Raw genomic sequence first — 19874 nt, 5'->3', positions numbered from 1 at the left:
ACAGAAGATACTTGTAAAACACATCTGAATGTCTTGAAAACACTATGATGTGACAGTCCAAAATGAAGCAAGCAATCTAGTAGTTAAGCCAGGGAGATTGTGCCTTAGAGATGACAAATATTTAGATTGGCACAGAGGTTTATAGTTATGAACCAGTGATCACAATATATCAGGACATTCTTCTCTAACTTTTATTAAAGGCTTCACCCCGGAATTTCTTCACACACATACATAGAGAAAGTGAGGGAAGGAGAGAGGGAGAGTTCTCAAATGCATTTTGACTCCAGAAACAGCTATCCCCCTCCTCTCTCTGATATATTCTCCCCACAGACCACTGCATCTTGAGAAGGCCAGCTCTGGACATTTTGCTCTCTGTGGTGAGGGGGAAGATAGTGCCTTCCCCATTCCATGGACAAAAGCTGACTGGATTGGCCATTGAATCTTAGGGTTCATCTAAACTGGTGACTTCTGCCATTTTATATTGCACCATTTAATGTTGCTTCCATTTATACAAAACCCTGACTTCAAAAAATGAAACAAAACCTTCAATATGAAAGTGGCCCATTTTGTTCCAGTTGCAGGCATCTTATTTGTGTCCATTAAATATGGGTGCACCTAATCCCTTCTTACAAATTGTTGCAATCCTCGCACTGTTTCTCACTCAGTCCCTCCTTAATTTATATGTTTAAAATTTTCTCTAGAGGTATAGTACAGAGTGTGGTGTAGTGGTTTGAGCATTGGACTATAACTCTGGAGATCAGGGTTCAGTTTCCTACTCAGCCGTGGAAACCCACTGGGTGTCCTTAGGCAAATCACCTACTCTCAGCCCAAGAAAATCTAGTGATAGGCCCGTTACAAATGGGCCTTTAAGTACAGACTCAGTCCGTACTAGGGTTAGGGAGGGGCGGTGCTTCCGCACCCCCCTAACCCTAGTACGGACTGAGTCCGTACAAAATGGCGGTGCCCCTTCCACATGGGGGCTGCCATGACGACATCACAACCGCGCCGCCTCTATACGGGTTGGCGTGGACGTGACGTCGTCGCTCCGCGCAAGGGCGCTTAATGCATCCTTTGCACGGAGCAGGAAGGAGCTCCGTTTCGGAGCTCCTTCCTGGTTTGCGTCGCTGGTTTGCGTTGTTGGGCGCAGCCTTCAGACGGCTGCGCCTAGCAACACAAGGGAGAAAGGGGCCAAGCGGCCCCTTTCTCCTCCTCCCCACCACCGCGGGGTGTCCTTGGGGCTTGAAGCCCCAAGGACACCCCTTTCCAGGCTGTGGGGAAGTGGCCTTTTGCCGCTTCCCCGCGGCCCGGAAAGTGGCGGATCGGGGCCTCAGCGGCTGCCGTTCTGGCCCCTGAGGCCCCGATGCACCGGGGAAAGGCGCGCCTACAGGCCGCCCCAAAGGGGTGGTCTGTAACATGCCATAGTATGCTTCAGGGTTGCCATAAGTCAGAAGTGACCTGAAGGCACACTGCAACAAAAATTAAAGTGGTAAATGGTAATGGTGCTATTGCTCTGTTTCCTTCCTTGGAGTAAGCTATGCATCCTGTCACACTCACATCCACTGAGTGGACAGTATGCTCCAATGCTTTCATTCACAAAATGACTGTGGAAGAGGAAGGCTGTGATTTTGCTCCAAGGAAACAAACATAAGAATGGCATCATTAGAATTTAGCAGAGAACCGGGGGAGTGGGGGGAGCTGAAAACTTCTGTGCTTGGAAAAATATTCTCCCATACACACACACCAGTCAACTTGAGAACCTGAATGGAAGAAAACTTCATGATGTCCCATCCACCCAGTCATGGAGCTTTAACCAAGCTGAAATTCAGAGCGTATAAAGTAGATCCTTTCAAGCATAGGAATATTCTGCTCTTGTACTAAAGCTCTAGAGAGGATTAAAAAAAAATTAAAAAGAGGATGTGGGATTGAAATGGGGAAGAGGTCAGAAATACACTGAAACATGCCATGTGACAGCCAAATATATTGGTTTTCTTAAAAAGATATATTTACTTTTGGGTAGGAACAAAACACTTTGGAATATTGTACAAAAGGAGGAGAGATAGCCTGAAATATTGTATGACTGACAAAATATAATCGGGGGGGGGGGGGGGGGGGAGTTGGGCGTATAGCAAAAGATACTGCCATTTGCTATCACATTTACCCAGTCTGGAAAAGTCATTACTTCACTTCTGTCAATGGTCCTGCATCCTCCACAGCACCTAATGGCAACATGCTACTATAAGAGGCACACGGGGCAAAGCAGCAGCTCCTGCTTATCACCTCTCACCGTATGCTGTCTGAGGCAATTGTTTCACTCTGCATAATCATAAGGCAAGCATAGCAGTGCAAGCACTGCCAATTTTGAATTACCCCAGGAGTCAGGAAGCTTTGGTTCTGCACAGACTGGGGCCCACAACTGCCATCAGACCCACTCAGCATGACTGATCAAAGTTGCGAGGGCAGGACTATCCCACTTAGCCAAAACCTAAAGATGAACCCTTGTGATGTCACAGGGCTCTGGTGATGTTGCAAAGGTTATATTAAAAGAGGGAAGTCTCTGATGACTGTGGTTATGCTTAACTGCAGGACACTGCTCTTTAGTCAAGAGAAGGCAGAAAGGAAGGGGCTGCATATTGCTTGGCCATTTTCCACCTGCACCTGAAGGTTTTGAAGAGTGAGCATACATAGTCTGTAGCTGACTAGGCTAGCCCAAAGTCAGGTTGCAGAGTCCATGACAGTAACAGCAGTCTTTAACTAAGCTCAAGGATTGAAATTGGATTTGCGAATTAAGCCACAATTACTTATAATAACCAATCACAACACAAAAGATGGGGGAAATCATGTGCTATGACAAACAGATGTCTTTCACTATTGAGAGAGGAACTGACGTGGTGCCAAGCCTATTTTCCAGGTTGATCCCCAGTTGAAACAGTGCCCTGATTTAATAAAAGGTAACTTCCTATGTTCCTTAGCTACTCAGATTGGTCTAACTGAGGACTTTATCACATGTGAGGAATTTCTCTTAATTTTGAATGAAAAGAAAGTGGGGCCAGAACACATTCACATGAATTCGCTAGTTTAGCAAATTTACGTGAATGCGAATTGTGTTCGAACTGGCTTCCCATTGCCCAAAATAGCATGCCGTTGCCCGAATTTTCATGTGGTAGTCTATCATGCAGTAACGTGAAACTCCATGATTGCACTTGGACTGACTTCCCATTGCCCGAATTTGCATGTGGTAATCTATGACGCAATAACATTAAACCCCATGATTGCGCTCGGATTGCCATTGGATTATACTTCCAATTTCCCTTGTCTGATAAACTCCTGAGACAATCCACAAGAGACCACTAGAAGTCTGTCCCACATCAGTGCCAGTAAGTGCCATTTTCTCCAAAGGCAGCCAATTCCTTGGCCACTTCTCATATAGGACAGACAGATCTCATAGACAGGCAGAGCTATGATAAATTTTGCAATACACTTTAACTTTCCCATGAACTGAAGTATCCTGAATGGGTGGTCTTTAAAGATTCCAAAAGAAGCTAACTTTAAAAAATACTTTTGGCACAGCAATTACATATTTATATCATACTTGAGGAAAACATTCTGTGCAAATTCTACTGCCAGTGCTAATCCATAGAACAGTACGGGGCAGTATGATTAGATATTTTTTAAAACAGGAACTGCTTGGACATCTTATCAGGAAAATGTGCTTCTTGCTAATTACTGGAGGTATCATGCCACCTAGAGGTGATATCATGCTAGTACTCTAATGTTAAAAGCAAAGTGTATGCATATATATATATATATATATATATATATATATATATATATATATATATATATGTACCATGGAGTCAGCATAGTGTAGTGGTTTGAGCATTAGACTATGACTCTGGGGGTCAGGGTTCCAATCTCATCTCAGCCATGCAAAACCCATTGGGTGATTTCAGGCAAGTCACACTCACTCATCCTCAGGGGAAGGCAATGGCAAACCTCTTCTGAACCACCTTTGCAAAGAAAAACCCAGGATGGGTTCACCATAAGTCAGAAACGACTGGAAGGCACCCAACAACAACAAAATATCAATAACATTTTTAAAAACCAAAGGATATTTATAGTTCATACATTTATGAGCTTGGTGCACCCAAAAAGTATTCCATAAATGTATGCTTTAAAAATGTACATTGAAAAATATATACATATTAAAAGCAGGAGAAAACAAACAATTGTCAATGGGGGAAACCCATTTTTTTAAAATGCACACAAGATACATACTTTTAAAATGACACACATGGAAATCAGTACATATTTCTGTGCCAAAGAGGGGGAAAACCTTCTAGGTGGATATCAGAAAGGGAACCGGAGGGAACTGGAGTTTTGTTTATTTGCACACTTCTGACAGCCATTCATAGCCTTAATCCTCCATGAATTTGTCTAATCTACTTTTAAAACTGGTTGAGCTGGTGAGCCAGAACCACACCTTGTGGGAGCGTTTCAATTGTTTGAATATGCAGGGGGCTGAACACTCAAGTGAGAGCTGGAAACTCACATCAGCCTTGTACATTTTGCTGGATAACACACATACAAAGGAAGTGCATAAGCATGGGGCAGCATCTACCAGCTTGGTACTCATTGGGGTCAGTCACACAGAGATTTGTATCTGTAAATCAATTCAAAATCGATTCACCCTTCCCACTATGTTTTAAGGCAGCGAACCTCTCCATGGCATTTAAATCTGGTTTGAAGTTCCCATTCGCCACCATTCTGGATCAAAATGGAGGCACCTCCATTTCCTGAACAGTGGCTGCATAATCCAAATCAACCCGACAGCGCATTCACACTATCAGAGATGGGGATCATTGCAGTTCTTAAAAAAAAAAAAGAACCGCTAAGGGATCCGGTGCACATGCACCAGTATAAATGGGCTTTTTGGTGCCCCCCCCCCCCCCAACTGCACTGAGTACAATCAGTGCAAGTCTGAACAACAGGGAAATAACCCGGTTTCCAAACTGGGTTATTTCATAGTGTGAATGAGCCCATTGTGCAAGGTCCTGTATCTTTCCTTGTTAGCTTCTAGAAAGGAAGGCAACTTATTTTTGGATGATGTATATGTCTGCTGTGAGACCCAGGGTGGTGTAGTGGTTTGAAAGTGAGACTAGGATTCCAGGTGACTAGGGTTTAAACTCTTGCTCAACCATGGAAGTTCAGCTTGAGTGGGTGCTCAGTGACCTTGGCCCAGGCTGGTACCACACTGCAGAAATAAAACAGTTTGACACCACTTTAACTTCTCTGGCTCAACCTTGTGGAATTCTGAGATCTGTAGTTTTGTGAGCTATTTAGCCTTCCCTGTCAGAGAGCTCTGGTGCCCCACCAAACTACAAATCTCAGAATTTCACAGCATTGAGCTATGGACATTAAAGTGGTATCAAACTGCTTTATTTCTGCACCGTGGCATCAGACCAAGTCACGTTCTCTTGGCCTAAAAGAAAGGAGATGGCAAATCTGCTATATATGATCTTGCTAAAAGCTCTCCCTATGATGTAGATGATATAATAAGAGTCAGTTTGAAGGCACATAGCAGAAACAACAACAACAACCACACTGTAGCAGGTATCACTTTAAAAGAGGCAACTGCATGGAAGGTAGCAGCCAATTTTTCCCCTTCACAATGGAATGCCATCACAATTGATAAAAATGACACACATGGATTTTTGATAAAACAAAAATTGGCTGCAAATCACTTGAAAATTACCCCCCTTTTTGGTCTGTGGACTTTGTGGAAGATGCAGGGGGCTTTAGTGGGTTTTGGGGGAGTCGCATGAGGCCTACTGGTTGTGTTTTCAAAAACCCTGATCTAAGCCATGTAAGAAATAAGAGGAGTTACATCTTCTAACATGACACTAGCAACCTGCAGTTTTGTCATTACCTTAATTTTTTTTAAATCGCTTTTAAAATTAGTCTGCTGCCCAATTACTCACGAAGCTCTTTTTTGGTCTACCAAAATGTTTTTTTATCAATTAGTTTAAATGGTCGACTAATTAATGTTGCAATATTAGTTTCCCTAGTATTTTTTTTTATAAAAATTTTATGTCACATATAGAACATTGAACACCATTAAATAATACATTAAACAACTGCTAAGTAGAAAAGAAAAAGGAAAAAAAGCATAAAGAGACACACTTAACAAATCAAAAACTTATAAACACTAAAGAGTCAAACAGATTGACTGACTAACATCTACACTTAGGCCCAAAACACACTGCAGAAATAATCCAGTTTGAGACCACTTTAACTGCTTTGGCTCACTGCATGGGAATCCTGGGAACTGTAGTTTATTGTGGCACCAGAACTCTCTAACAGAGAAGGCTAAATATCTCACAAAAGCACTGAGCCAGGGCAGTTAAAGCGGTCTCAAATTGGATTATCTCTGAAGTGTGCTTTGGATCTTACACTACTATACCTTACTTTACCAGCTAATACAATAAATAACAATAAAGGACTTCCTAAATTTCTACTTCCAAATATGTCTTCATGCTTTCATCACTTTCACCTCTATGCCACTTCTAATATTACTTTGTCTTGTCATTTTAAATATTTCTCTACTGTCTCTAAATCATAAAAAGATTTGACAAGTTTTCCAAGTATTTCAAACCGGGGAGAATGTAACACTGTGGTAATAATATATCCACATGTTCTTTACCCCTAAATACACAGTGTATTGATTGCCTCTTTTGCAACATTTAATATCTGTCCAGTTATCTCTTGTTTGGAAACAAGATTCAAGCAGCCAGCTTACCTCATGTTATGGAAGTTGTTAACATAGTCCACCATCAGTGATGCAAACTGGGGACAATCTTTTGTGTTGTCCCGTTCCAGAAATGCTTCCCCAAAGCTGTAACAAAATTGTTAAAGATGACTTCCAATCTTGCAAGCAGAACAAATGATCAGTTTCTTTCTCTATAGCATCAGATTCATTATACAGTGCACTTTGGCTGCATCTGCACCGCTGAAGTAATGCAGTTTAACACCGCTTTAACTGCCCTGGCTTGATGATGTGGAATTCTGGAACTTGTAGTTTTGTGAGCTATTTAGGCTTCTCTATCAGAGAGCTTTGGTGCCACAACAGGCTACGAATTCCAAGATTCCACAGGATGGCTCCATGACAGTTAAAGCAGTGTCAAATTGCATTAATACTTCAGTGTGGCAGCAGCCTTTGTCTCGATATTTTGCAGATTTTAAAGAAATGACATGAAATATGCATTATACCACACACAATTTTTTTTAAAAAAAATCTAAAATATATACAATTGAAAAATAATCCAAAAGCATTTTACTCAATGGGGAAATTGTGTACAAAAATCCATACATTAAGACTGTGCAATGGAAAAGTGCATATGAATTTCCTTATAGAAATAAAATGCAGTCTCCCAAACTAATATAACACAAGAATGAAGATGGGATTCAGGAAACTAAAACTAAAACTAAAAAAAAAAAAAAAAAGGCCAACCCAAGACCAACTTTTCACATCTTTGAGAAGTATATAATTTAAAATCTGAGTTACATGAACAATCTTTAGAAGAAAACATCTCTTCCAGTAATTCAGGGTTTTATTATACCTACACAAGATATAATGCACTTTAGATTTCTCTGAAGCTCTTTTAATACATCAGAGGTTAATCACATCTAAAATCCAAATTGAAAGTAAAATTCCAGACATGGAAATGTTAATTCAGTTGTGCCTCTGTAACCTCAGTCACATATCAGAAATGATATGTTCATGATCCAGGCAAGTAATTTCCCTTCTATTCCACCATGCTTCATAAAGCAGAGCAGCAATTCTTAACCTTTTCTTTAGCACGAACCCTTTTTAAATTTCTTTTGTTGTCATGAACTACCAGGACTTAACTCAAGAACTGAAAAACTTAGGTGCATCAAATATTTATTTAACATTGCTCATCAAGGGTCTCCAGATTTGGAGAGAAGGGAGAACCAAGTAAAGGCACCTTGTAATATTTTTATTGGAATGATTCGATACAAGTTTTAAATCATCACCATCACCACCATCATCATACCCGAACACTGACCCATGGTCTAATATTGTTGTTGTTGTTGTTGTGTACCTTCATTCCTAGTTTATGGTGACTAAGGTGAACCTATCATGGGGTTTTCTTGGCAAGATTTGTTCAGAGGAGGTTTGTCATTGCCTTCCCCTGAAGCTGAGAGTATGTGACTTGCCTAAGTCACCCAGTGGGTTTCATGGCACAGCAGGGAATCCAGTCCTGGTCACCACTACACCATGCTGACTCTCGTAACCTAAGATTACTTGTTAATTTTAATTAGTAAATTAAGAGATGGGTGGTGCTGCATTTCACTTATAAGCCTTGTTATATAGGAGTTAACAGTGGAAACTTGTATTCTGAGTTCTGACTCTGTTTTTCAAACTGCTGCTATACTTATTTTTAAGATAAACAAGAGTAGAGAATGATTTTTCACACAAGTATGTTGTTACAAAAGGAATCAGTGCTTTTAGAGCCCTCTTCAATAATTCTGCTTGTAAGTGAACCTAGAAATTTGGATGGGACTTTTCCTTGAAATGCAATGTCAACTTCTACTAGAATTTGGCCATAGAGTTGCATTGGAAGACCTAGAGATACCTAGAGAATTATGTGTATATGTGTGTGAGTGGATGTGGAGGTACAGCCCTTCATGGCCCTGCAGAGGTTCAACGAGGTCATACTACTACTACTACTACTAATATTTATTTATACCCCGCCCTTCAGCCAAGGCTATCAGAGTGGCTTACAATTTGTTAGTTAGACTACACACACACACACACACACACACACACACACACAGTTGGTCCTCCATTTTCGTGGATGATCCATTCTGGACCCCCCCCCCCCCAAAAAAAAACAACAAAAAAACCCAACTGAAGGCTTGCACTTATTCAAGCACCACAGGGTTGAATGGAGCATTCCCCCATGCGTGCGGCATGGGCACACATGCCATTGCAAATAGTGGAGGTCGCCTCTCCATGTATATTCAAGGGCGTGATTTCAGATCTGCGCATTAGGAGGGGCGATTGCATATATATGCAATATATATATATATATTCCAAAAAGCAAACTGTGATTTTGCCATTTTATATAAGAGACACCATTTCATTTTCCATTGTATTAACTGTGGCTTGAGCATCCATGGATTTTGGTATCCACGGGATGTCCTGGGACCAAACCCCAGCCGATACCAAGGGCCCACTATATAGATATAAAAATATAAATAGAGATTACCGTGGCAGAAAATCTGTCGCTTCTTTTACAGAGATTTCAAGAGCAGCCCTTTCCAAGTCTCTGCAGATGATTCTGGAAGCTCCCACATGTTGGCCAATGAGCTACAGAAAGGGGGACAAGGAATTTAACAGAAGCAAGGACAAGAATTGTTCATACTGAGTCTCCCTTACCCAAAATGCTTGGGACCAGAAGTGTTTTTGACTTTGCTTTTTTTTTTTTTTTTTTTTGGATTTTGGAATACCTGTATTTGCATGCACATATATAAAGAGATATTTTGGAGATGGGACCAAAGTCTAAACACATGTGTTTGTTTCATGTATGCCACCATATATACATAACCTGAAGGTAATTTTATATACTAGTTTTAAAATAATTTTATGCATGAAACAAAGTTTGTGTACACTGAAACATCACAAAGCAAAAGTGTCACCATTTTAGCCACTCATGAAAGAAGTTTTGATTTCCAATATATTTCAGATTTCATGATTCTGGATAAGAGGAGACTCAAGCTGTGTTAGTATAGTATTGGTTGACACGAGCACAAAGGATAGATTCTCTTTCTGGAGCATGTTCTCATGGAACAAGTAGGAACTTGCATTGCAAGGGGAATAGAGACCGCCTGTGTGAAATAAGCTTCAGACAAGGGGGCCTTGCACACTACACTTTAACTGCCACGACAACCTTCTATGGAGTGTGGAGGTTTGTAGCTTGATAAGATACTAGAGCTCTCTGGCTGAGAATTCTAAATGTCTCTTCCTAAACTGTAATCTCAGGATTTCACAGGATGTTGCCATGGCAGTTTAAGGGAAATCAAGAGTGTTATAACTGTCCCAGGAGTGGGCTTTGTTTCAAATTGTGTTGTGTGTTGTGTTAAACAGTGCAAGGTTTATGCAACCTATTTAAAAAGTGATAATTTTTTTAAAATAGGTTGCAAAACCCTCTGATACTGTTTAATACAAAACACCCTGTTTTTTCAAAACAAGACATGGACTTCTGCCCCTCTTCCCTCCACAATTCTTAGCATTTTTGGTAGCCCATGAAGCTCCTGGGAAATCCCAGAGGAAGAAAATTCACCAAAATTGCCCACACCTGATTTGGACAGATTATTTCGTTTTGTTCTGTTGTAGGAACATCCTTTCTTCCTCCCAGTATGGGGCCCAAAGCAGCTTATTGTAAGTATAAAACAAAAAAGCTAAAAGAATATGTAGTAGAAAAGTTTTTTTTTAAAAAAAATTTAAACAACTGATTCAATCAAAACACTAATTTAAGATAATTAAGGCAGATTCAAAACACACCAAAAATGCAGCACACTCATTAATTATTCATCTGCCCCAATCAGTTAATAGTTCTAGCCCTGTTTAAAAACATCTTTGTCTGTTGGTGAAAAGTAAAGAGAGAGAGGGTTGACCAAGCCTTCCTCTGCAGGGAGTTGCAAAATCTACACAATTCTCCAATTTTCCTCCATTTTGGCAGGGACTGTCCAGATAAATCCTTTGCCTTCCCACATTTTCAGCTGCTTTTAAAATGTCCCAGCTTCTCTATCTTCTTCCCCTTTTGCCCAATTAATGCAGCAGGGCAAAAGCTGGTGCTACCTATCCTAGCTTGTGTTTTCTTCCACTTTAATAACTTTTGCCATCTTGACCACAATTAGATGTCTTGCTTGGCCACATGTGTCTCAGTTTTCATCTGTGAATTGTTGGAGGGTATGCTCTTGCATCTGGACTGGAAAAGAGGATCCAGGCCTCCAGGGCCAGGCTGTGAGATCTGAGATCCCTAGGGCCCACTCATATTCTCATAAATCCTAACAAAATCCTGAAAACATTTTTTTTAATTTACGGCCCCTAGAATCCCCCAACCGATATGTCCACTGGTCATATGTCCAGAGAGAGGAGAAGGAGAGGAGCTGCTTGGCAGCCATTTTGAGACCGTGTGCTCATTGCTGAAGGGGAGGAGCTTCTGTGAGTCACATCTGTGAGTCACAAGGGGGCGGAGCTAGCAGACTAGCTTTATATACCAACTTCCAGAGCCTTCCAGAACAGTCCGGCCAGAGAGAGGAGAAGGAGAGGAGCTGCTTGGCAGCCATTTTGAGACCGTGTGCTCGTTGCTGAAGGGGAGGAGCTTCTGTGAGTCACATCTGTGAGTCACAAGGGGGCGGAGCTAGCAGACTAGCTTTATATACCAACTTCCAGAGCCTTCCAGAACAGTCCGGCCAGAGAGAGGAGAAGGAGAGGAGCTGCTTGGCAGCCATTTTGAGACCGTGTGCTCGTTGCTGAAGGGGAGGAGCTTCTGTGAGTCACATCTGTGAGTCACAAGGGGGCGGAGCTAGCAGACTAGCTTTATATACCAACTTCCAGAGCCTTCCAGAACAGTCCGGCCAGAGAGAGGAGAAGGAGAGGAGCTGCTTGGCAGCCATTTTGAGACCGTGTGCGCGTTGCTGAAGGGGAGGAGCTTCTGTGAGTCACATCTGTGAGTCACAAGTGGGCGGAGCTAGCAGACTAGCTTTATATACCAACTTCCAGAGCCTTCCAGAACAGTCCGGCCAGAGAGAGGAGAAGGAGAGGAGCTGCTTGGCAGCCATTTTAGTTTTCTTCAACTGAACAACTCTGCTCAAGTGGCATCAGGTTAGAATCGGATATTGAAACAGAACCTTCCCTTTAAGTGTAAGATAGCAGCCAGTACATTCCTTTAAAGAAGTATTCCCAGTAGATTGACTGTTATACTCATTACTAAAGACTTTGCAGTATGGACAACGAGGGATCTGCTGCAGTCACCTGCAACTCTTGTGGGATGTTTCTCTTCTTGCCTACAGAAGTGGAGAACTTCACATGCACCAAGTGCAAGTTGGTAGCACTCTTGGAGGAGAAAGTGCAGCAGCTGGAGTCCAGAGTAGCTACACTTCAGCAGATTAGGGAACAAGAGGATTTCCTGGACTCAATAGAACTAACCATCTTGGATGAGTACCACGCAGAGGAAGATGCTAGGGTGGAAGAGGTCACTTGCCAAACAGAGGAGGCAGACAGCTGGAGGAATGTCACAAAGAGAAGTAAGCCAAGAAGGAATTGTTCGGGGAGCTTGCAGCTAGAGAATCGATTCGAAGCTCTTTCCCTTATCAAGGAGGATGAAGAAGAGCAGCATGGACAGACTTCAGGGACGGAGCAGGGGAGCCTGAGAGTCCCACCCGAGGGAACAGTCGCTGCTAAGCCTCGGAGGAGGCGTGTGGTCGTAGTGGGGGACTCCTTGCTGAGGGGTACAGAAGCAGTGATTTGTAGGCCTGACAAGATGTCTCGAGAGGTGTGTTGTCTTCCAGGTGCAAAGATCCGTGATGTGACAGAGAGGCTGACAAGACTGGTCAAGCCTACTGACCAATACCCCTTCCTTTTGGTCCACGTGGGAACTAATGATACTGCAAGACACAGCATTCAGAACATCAAAAGGGATTACGAGGCGCTTGGTAGGAAGCTGAAAGGAATGGATGTACAGGTTGTCATCTCGTCTCTTCTGCCAGTTGAAGGGCATGGTCCAGGAAGGGAGAGGAAAATAGCAGATGTGAACAACTGGCTTCGCAGATGGTGCCGCCGAGAAGGATTTGGATTCTTCAATCATGGGCTGCGGTTCCATGAGGAGGGACTTCTTGCAACAGACGGGTTGCATCTCACGCCAGTTGGAAGAAATGTTTTTGCCAACAGTCTCAAGAACTTGATCAGGAGAGCTTTAAACTGAGTTCCGAGGGGAAGGGAGACAATATTAAGGAAGGCGAAAGGGATGGCGAAAATAGTCAAACTGACATAGAGGAAACAAGGCAAACAGTGCAAGGACCCAGCAGTGGGAGGCAAAAAAACTTGCACAGGCAGCAAGTAAAAGGGAACCATGGTCTGCGATGTCTCTACACTAATGCACAGAGCATGGGAAATAAGCAGGATGAACTCGAACTCCTAGTACAACAAAGCAAATATGATATAATAGGCATCACTGAAACCTGGTGGGATGAGTCTCATGATTGGAATGTGGAAATAGAGGGGTATAACCTTTTTAAGAGAAATAGGCCAAACAAGAAAGGAGGAGGAATAGCACTGTATGTCAGAGATATTTACACCAGTGAAGAGATCCTGGACATCAATCATGGAAGCCAGGTGGAGAGCATCTGGATAAGAATCAAAGGGGAGGGAAACAACAAGGATGTTACAGTGGGAGTCTACTACAGACCCCCAAGTCAGACTGAGGAATTGGATGATGCCTTTCTAGAACAGATGACCACACACTCAGAAAGGAGAGATGTAGTAGTGATGGGCGACTTCAACTACCCTGATATTTGCTGGAAGTCAAACTCAGCAAAATCCTCAAGGTCTAGCAAATTTCTCACTTGCATGGAAGACAATTTCATGGTCCAAAAGGTGGAAGAGGCAACAAGGGGGTCAGCTATTTTAGATCTGATCCTAACCAACAAGGATGACTTGGTTAATGGGGTGCAAGTGGTGGGATCATTAGGTGGAAGTGACCATGTTCTCCTGGAGTTTGTAATACAGTGGAAAGGAGAAGCCAGGCATAGTCAGACACGCATCCTAGACTTTAGGAGAGCGAATTTCAGTAAACTTAGAGAAGTATTGAGGGTGATTCCATGGTCAGAAATACTAAAAGATAAAGGAGTTCAGGATGGATGGGAGTTTCTCAAAAGAGAGATACTGAAGGCACAATTTCAAACAGTTCCAGTGAGAAAGAAAAACGGGAGGTGTCTCAAGAAACCAGGATGGATGACTAAGGAACTTTCAACTGAGCTAAGTTTGAAACGGAACATGTATAAGAAATGGAAAAAGGGGGAAATCACAAAAAAGGAATTCAAAGAAATAGCAGGCATGTGTAGGGGTAAAGTCAGAAAAGCTAAAGCGCAGAATGAACTCAGGCTTGCTAGAGAGGTTAAGAACAATAAAAAGGGCTTTTTTGGATATGTCCGCAGCAAAAGGAAGAAGAAGGAAATGGTAGGGTCACTGCGTGGAGAAGATGGCAAAATGCTAACAGAAGACAGAGAAAAGGCAGAATTACTCAACACCTTCTTTGCCTCAGTCTTCTCAGAAAAGGCAAAGGGTGCTCAACCTGAGGATAATGGAGCAGAGGACAGAATAGGGGCATTTCAGCACAGAATAAGTAAAGAGATAGTAGAGGAACACCTTGTTAATCTAAATGAATTTAAGTCTCCGGGACCAGATGAACTCCATCCAAGGGTATTAAAAGAACTGGCAAATGTAATATCGGAGCCATTGGCAATAATCTTTGAAAACTCCTGGAGAACAGGAGAGATCCCAGCCGACTGGAGGAGGGCAAACGTTGTCCCCATCTTCAAAAAGGGGAAAAAAGAGGATCCCAACAATTATCGTCCAGTTAGTCTGACATCAATACCAGGAAAGATTCTGGAGCAGATCATTAAACAGAGAGTCTGTGAACATCTAGAAGGCAATGCCATAATCACAAAAAGTCAACATGGGTTTCAGAGAAACAAGTCATGCCAGACAAACCTAATCTCTTTCTTTGATAAAATTACCAGCTTGGTAGATGAAGGGAATGCTGTGGATATAGTATATCTTGATTTCAGTAAGGCCTTTGACAAGGTTTCCCATGACATTCTTGAAAACAAGCTTGTAAAATGTGGGCTAGACAAAGGAACTGTTAAATGGATCTGTAATTGGTTGATCGGCCGAACCCAAAGGGTGCTCAACAATGGCTCCTTTTCATCCTGGAGAGAAGTGACCAGTGGGGTCCCACAGGGCTCTGTCCTGGGCCCAGTGCTATTCAACATCTTTATCAATGACCTGGATGACAGAATTGGGAGCATACTTATCAAATTTGCAGATGACACCAAATTAGGAGGAATAGCTAATACCCCAGAGGACAGGATCAAGATTCAAAATGACCTGAATAGACTAGAAAGCTGGGCCAAAGCTAACAAAATGAAATTCAACACAGAGAAATGTAAGGTATTGCACTTAGGGCGGAAAATAAAATGCACAGATATAGGATGGGTGACACCTGGCTGAATGAAACTACGTGTGAAAGGGATCTAGGAGTCCAAGTAGACCACAAGTTGAACATGAGTGAACAGTGTGATGTGGCAGCTAAAAAGGCCAATGCTATTTTAGGCTGCATCAATAGAAGTATAGTGTCTAGATCAAGAGAAGTAATAGTGCCACTGTATTCTGCTCTGGTCAGGCCCCACCTAGAATATTGTGTCCAGTTCTGGGCACCACAATTCAGAAAGGACATTGAGAAACTGGAGCGTGTCCAAAGGAGGGCGACAAAAATGGTGAAGGGTCTGGAAACCATGCCCTATGAGGAACGACTTAGGGAGCTGGGGATGTTTAGCCTGGAGAAAAGAAGGTTAAGAGGTGATATGATAGCCCTGTTTAAATATTTGATAGGATGTCATATTGAAGAGGGAGCAAGCTTGTTCTCTGCTGCTCCAGAGAACAGGACCCGGAGCAATGGATGCAAGCTACAGGAAAAGAGATTCCACCTGAACATTAGGAGGAACTTCCTGACAGTAAGGGCTGTTCGACAGTGGAATGCACTCCCTCGGAGGGTGATAGAGTCTCCTTCCTTGGAGGTCTTTAAACAGAGGCTGGATGGCCATCTGTCAGGGATGCTTTGAATTGGATTTCCTGCATGGCAGGGGGTTGGACTGGATGGCCCTAGTGGTCTCTTCCAACTCTATGATTCTATGATTCTATGCTGGTTTGTAGACTCAAGGGAGTAGTGCTCCAAAAACACAGATTTTGGGGGGCTTGTTCCATTCTTCTGTAAAGCTTTTCCAAAATTAGAACTTAATTTTTGTAACAGCAAAATGCCTATTACTAGTAGGCATAACTGTACTTGAAAAATAATATAATGACATCCATAACCTTTAGAACTGACATGAAAAGTAATATCATTTTGAACTTAATATTCAGCAGGAAAGAGGAAATTCTATCTATCTATCTATCTATCTATCTATCTATCTATCTATCTATCTATCTATCTATCTAAATGTATATTCTATATCAAAAGCAGATTTTTTAGAACACAGTAAGATGCCTATTAGTGCATCTAGTCAATATTGTCAACTCTGTCAGGCATAATCTTTCCAGGATTTCAGACTGAATTCTATGTTGGCTCTACATGGAGACAGATGGAATTGAGCCTGCAAATCTCTCCATGCAAAGCAGCTACTCTGTCACTGAACTATGGCCCTTCACAGTCCCTGCTTCATTTCTTCAGTTCAGATTAAATTGCATCTTTCTCTCCTCCCTCTCTCCATCTCTTACTCTGTGTTACTCCAAGAAATTCAGTAGGCTGGTGGAAATCAAGATACACTTTTGCTAAGAACATTAAGAGAAATTCTACTAGTCCAGATTCAATCAGTCCACAGATGGACCACTGTGTTGAGTCTGAGGATGAATAACCATCATTACTGGCCACCAGAATTCAGCAACATATTACACTGCCACATTTGGCAATAAACCACGAACAATCTCAATTCCATTTAAAATGAGCAATTTGTCTTCTACCAGTGGCTTTAGCGGACTGGTGCTGAAATGTTGCAGCATAATTTGCCATCAGATTTTAGTGATATGGGTTTGAGGGGGGTGTCCTGGGAACCATGTAAAGAGATTTGTACCACATGTACACCACAGACCACAATTTACCCATCTCTGACTTAGGGCTCATTCACACTTACCTTTTTGCACTGAGGACATCCGTGTCTTCTTGGTGATGCCATTTCGATTTGAAGTTCCCACTATGTTTGCCATGATCGAATCTCTCAGTGGCATTTTATCCCTGTTGCCATTCACACTTGAGGGGGAAATGGCAATAGGGATAAAATGCCATGGAGATTCTATCATGGCAGTGTAGTAGTGGGAGGGGTGGGTGAGAGGAAGAGTAGGAAGGAGGAAGAGTAGGAAGGAGGACACAGTGGCGGAGGGGAGAGGAAGAGGAGGATGTAGGGAGAAGAAGAGCAGTGGCAGTGACGGGGAATAGCAGGAGGAGGAAGAGGAAGGAAGAGGAGGAAGAGTGGAGGTGGCAGAAGTGGCGGAATGCTCCAAATGGGATCAACAGTGCATTCCCATAGGCAGCTCCCTTGAAAAAAACCCCTGGTGCTTTTGAAAAGAAGTGGTAAATGCTAAGGATTCAAAAGCACCAGTGTAAGTGAGTTTTGTGCCGCCCACCCTCCCACAAATCACGTTGGACACAAGTATGAATTATCCCCCCCTTTAAACTGGTTTCCAAACCAGTTTTTGTCATAGTGTGAATGCGGCCTTACTCTAGCATCTATTCTCCCCAAACAGCCAACTAGATCCTTCTGGGGAGCCCCATAACCAGCACATGAAGACAATTGTTGGGTGACCCTACAAAGCACCAAACATATCTGCTAGTACAATTCACAACTGCTTTCCTGATTATTGAAAATGTATTATAATTCTATGGAAAAAACCAAAGAGTGTGCACACATACATAAATATATCTTCTCTCCACAACTCCAAGATCCTTTTTTGGTGTTGATTTAATTGAAATGACTCAGCCCCCTGAAAACTGGAAAATTAAGTTCTCCGGGCCTCATTATTTTTCAGTTGCTCAAGCTAGCAGGGACTTTTGTTTCTTTCTTACTGTTTAAATGTGGGTGCTTGTGATTCTGGCTGTAGCCGCTCTTTTCCCTCTTTCTCTCTGTTCTTTCTTTCTCTCTTTTTGAGGTTGCCACACAAGCCTGGAAGCAAGTGGCTTTCCCCACTAAATACCTTTTCTAATAAACTTGTTCTGTTCTCTTGTTCATTTCAAAAAGAATTATACAAAAAAAATACTGTAAAATAAAAAATCAGATGTCTATTATGTCTGTGACACAATTGACAGCGGGCTTAATTTGTACCTAAGAAGCAAGTGGTGGCAGTGTTAAAAAGTTGTAATAAACTCCATTTTGCTAATACGCTCCACAAGTACGTGACTAACATAAATTAGCACAGTAGGTGACAACTACATAGCAGAAGGTAATATTTCAGTTTCCTTGGAATCAAAGAAAAGGCATGTACTATACACATGCTAGCAAATACCGATTGAATATCAAAGGACAGTGTTGAGTGGTATGGGCTTTGCAGAGCTTCTAGCTGTTCTTCTGAATTCCACTTTTCACGCTCCAGATGCAGAATATTCTCCAGCCGGCTCTTTATTTCCAACTAAATGTTAAGATAAAAGGAAATAATGCAACTCAACATCATCATCATATATAAATATATGTATATATACATATATACAGACACTACTTCTCTCTCTGTGTGTGCATGCAAAATAAGTACCAGTTTCTATATGTTACTGTCTGCATATATTATATACCAGTTCCTGGTTCCATTTCCTTGTAGCACAGTAGTTTCAAAATCTCCCTGCTCCCCACACCCTGCCTGAAAAAAGAAAAGAAAAAATACTCCTGGAGTTCTTTGGAAGACAGTCCAAAAATACATTTGTATTTTTGACAAAATCAGCCATATTTAAAGAGATAGCCATGTCAATTTGTTATAGCATTTAAAAATGGGCATAAAGGACTCGAGGAAATCTGTGGGTGGACTGTAGTCCACAGAAACACATGGCAGAAATTTGTTTTCCACAGTTAGTCTCAGAACACCAGCCAGAATCCTGTTCATGGTTATACTGACATTACTTGCAGTTCCATCAGTTTATTAATTTGGGGCGGCACTACACAAGGAGGTATCTAGCACCTAGATGTGGTGGTTTAGTGGTTAAGACACCAGTTGTGATGATTGGAAGATCGGAAGATTGGCAGTTTGAGGCCCGAGTGTTGCATGATCTAGTGAACTCCTGTCACTAGTCCCAGCTTTTGCAAACCTAGTAGTTCGAAAGCATGCAAATACAAGAAGATAAATAGGTACCACATTGGTGGGAAGATAACACTGTTCGGTGCAGTCATGCTGGCCACATAACCGGCGTAGTCCTCGGACAACGCTGGCTCTTCAGCTTAGTAACGGAGATGAACACTTCCCCCTACAGTCAGTTATGACTAGACAGTCATTTCAAGGGACTAGCTTTACCTTTAGTACTTACTTGCACAATGCATTTGCCCTGGTTGGCTCCAGGCACAGCTCTATCACAACCCTGCCTCCAGTGTGCAGCTGGGGTGCATGTGGGGGCATTCTTTATCATTGTCTGGAGTAGGTCAAAGCTGTTCTTTCTTCCCTGACTATGGAACAACAACTGGGAAGCAGTTTGGAGCACCCCTACTGCAAATCCATGATTAAGTTAGCTGAGCTGCACCCAGGAATTATTCAAATTGAGAAAAATGAGTAGTTTTGCCCCCCCCCCCCCCCGACCACTGGTGTAGGAATGTTGGTAGAGATTTATGCTCCACCAATGTTCCCAGAGAAATAATCTTGGCTTCTGTGGAAAAGAGGTTGCCCACCACTTTGGTGATCTTCCCCAACACTATACAGCTATTCATTTTCTTCCAGGATACTGTCTCCATTTACATGAATTGATGATCAGGCCCAAGAAGCCTGGATCAAACTTGGCATAAATGAGATATGTGGCTCAGTGCACCTTTTGCCCACTGGCATCTAC

General features: G+C 42.3%; 1 protein-coding gene across 1 annotated transcript in view; it reads right to left on the bottom strand.

Moving 5' to 3' along the window:
• Positions 1–19874, bottom strand: part of EXOC3L4 (exocyst complex component 3 like 4) — a 68640-nt gene that overhangs the window by 31124 nt on the left and 17642 nt on the right. The window contains exons 5-7 of the mRNA XM_089523176.1: positions 18359–18481; positions 9291–9391; positions 6797–6892 (exon numbers count right to left, since the gene is read on the bottom strand). Of these exons, the coding sequence (XP_089379302.1) occupies positions 6797–6892; positions 9291–9391; positions 18359–18481 (320 nt within the window). The remainder of the gene's footprint in view (positions 1–6796; positions 6893–9290; positions 9392–18358; positions 18482–19874) is intronic.

Source organism: Sceloporus occidentalis, unplaced genomic scaffold (genome assembly GCF_023333645.1).
Source record: "Sceloporus occidentalis isolate IW3139 unplaced genomic scaffold, rSceOcc1.0.p SCAF_4, whole genome shotgun sequence".
In the NCBI taxonomy this organism is placed as follows: Eukaryota; Metazoa; Chordata; class Lepidosauria; order Squamata; family Phrynosomatidae; genus Sceloporus; species Sceloporus occidentalis.
Note: the sequence above shows the minus strand (reverse complement) of the source record. Positions and strands in the feature narration are given on the sequence as shown.